The sequence below is a fragment of the Eimeria mitis genome, genomic scaffold (genome assembly GCF_000499745.2).
Source record: "Eimeria mitis Houghton genomic scaffold, Emh_scaff141, whole genome shotgun sequence".
In the NCBI taxonomy this organism is placed as follows: Eukaryota; Apicomplexa; class Conoidasida; order Eucoccidiorida; family Eimeriidae; genus Eimeria; species Eimeria mitis.
Window position 1 is genome coordinate 22286 of NW_013569109.1, and position 1009 is coordinate 23294.

At 37.0% G+C, this 1009-nt stretch overlaps 1 protein-coding gene across 1 annotated transcript in view; it reads left to right on the plus strand.

The window, feature by feature from the left end:
- EMH_0097120 (ribosomal protein S10, putative) overlaps nt 1-595 on the plus strand; it is a gene marked incomplete at both ends in the record, with an annotated part of 1077 nt that extends 482 nt beyond the window's left edge. The window contains 2 exons of the mRNA XM_013495084.1: nt 47-345; nt 500-595. Coding sequence (XP_013350538.1) covers nt 47-345; nt 500-595 — 395 coding nt within the window. The remainder of the gene's footprint in view (nt 1-46; nt 346-499) is intronic.
- Nucleotides 596-1009: the final 414 nt, after the last annotated feature.

Genomic DNA, 1009 nt, shown 5'->3' on the forward strand with positions numbered 1-1009 from the left:
ATTTGATTAATTTAATTTGTATATATTTTGTTGTATTGCACTGCAGAGGGCGTGCTGGTGGTTCAGAAGAACCCTAAGCTAGAGCGTCACCCAGAGATTCCTGTTCCTAATCTTCATGTTATGATGGTGATGAAAACATTGAAATCAAAAGATTTCTGTGAGGAGATGTTCAACTGGCAGCATAACTACTACACCCTCAAAAACGAAGGAATGGAATTCCTAAGAGATTACCTCAGATTACCACCCACTGTATTCCCAGCTACTCTCACCAAAAAAACTACAGTACGCGCACAACGACCAGGCGCAGAAGGAGAGGGTGCAGGCGAAACAGAGAACTGGAGAGGCGTAAGTTTATTTCTTCACTATACTATAAAACTATATATTTTTTTTTTAATTTTTCATGTTTAATTCATGCACTTTTTATATTTTTTCTCTAGTTAACACAGCTGCATCAGCTTTTGTTTTTTCTGTGTTTCTGCTTTTCTTTTTCTGGCTGCAGGGAATGGGTAGACCCAGAGGACGCCCAATGGGCGATCGCTCGGGGGAGGGCCGAATGGGGGGCGATAGAGCAGACAGGCCGCCTCGCTACGCTTAAACTCCTAGGTTATCTGCAGCTAGCTAGCTAGCTAGCTAGCTAGCTAGCTGTTTCTACGTAGATAGCTAGCTAGCTAGTTAGCTAGCTGGGGGCGTTTGTTTGTTTTCTTTTTCTGCAATGAACAGTAAACTAAACAAATTCTCCTCTCACTCAGCCCGCCACCATGGCGTTTAGTCCTCAGCACGGTTACTTCATTCAACTACAGCCACTGCGACCCAGCTTATATATGCAATATATATATATATATATATATATATATATATATATATATATATATATATATATATATATATATATATAATAACACACTATCAAGTGCATACTATGTATATATAGACTAGGTGTATATATGTATATATATATATATATATATATATATATATATATATATATATATATATATTATATATATAT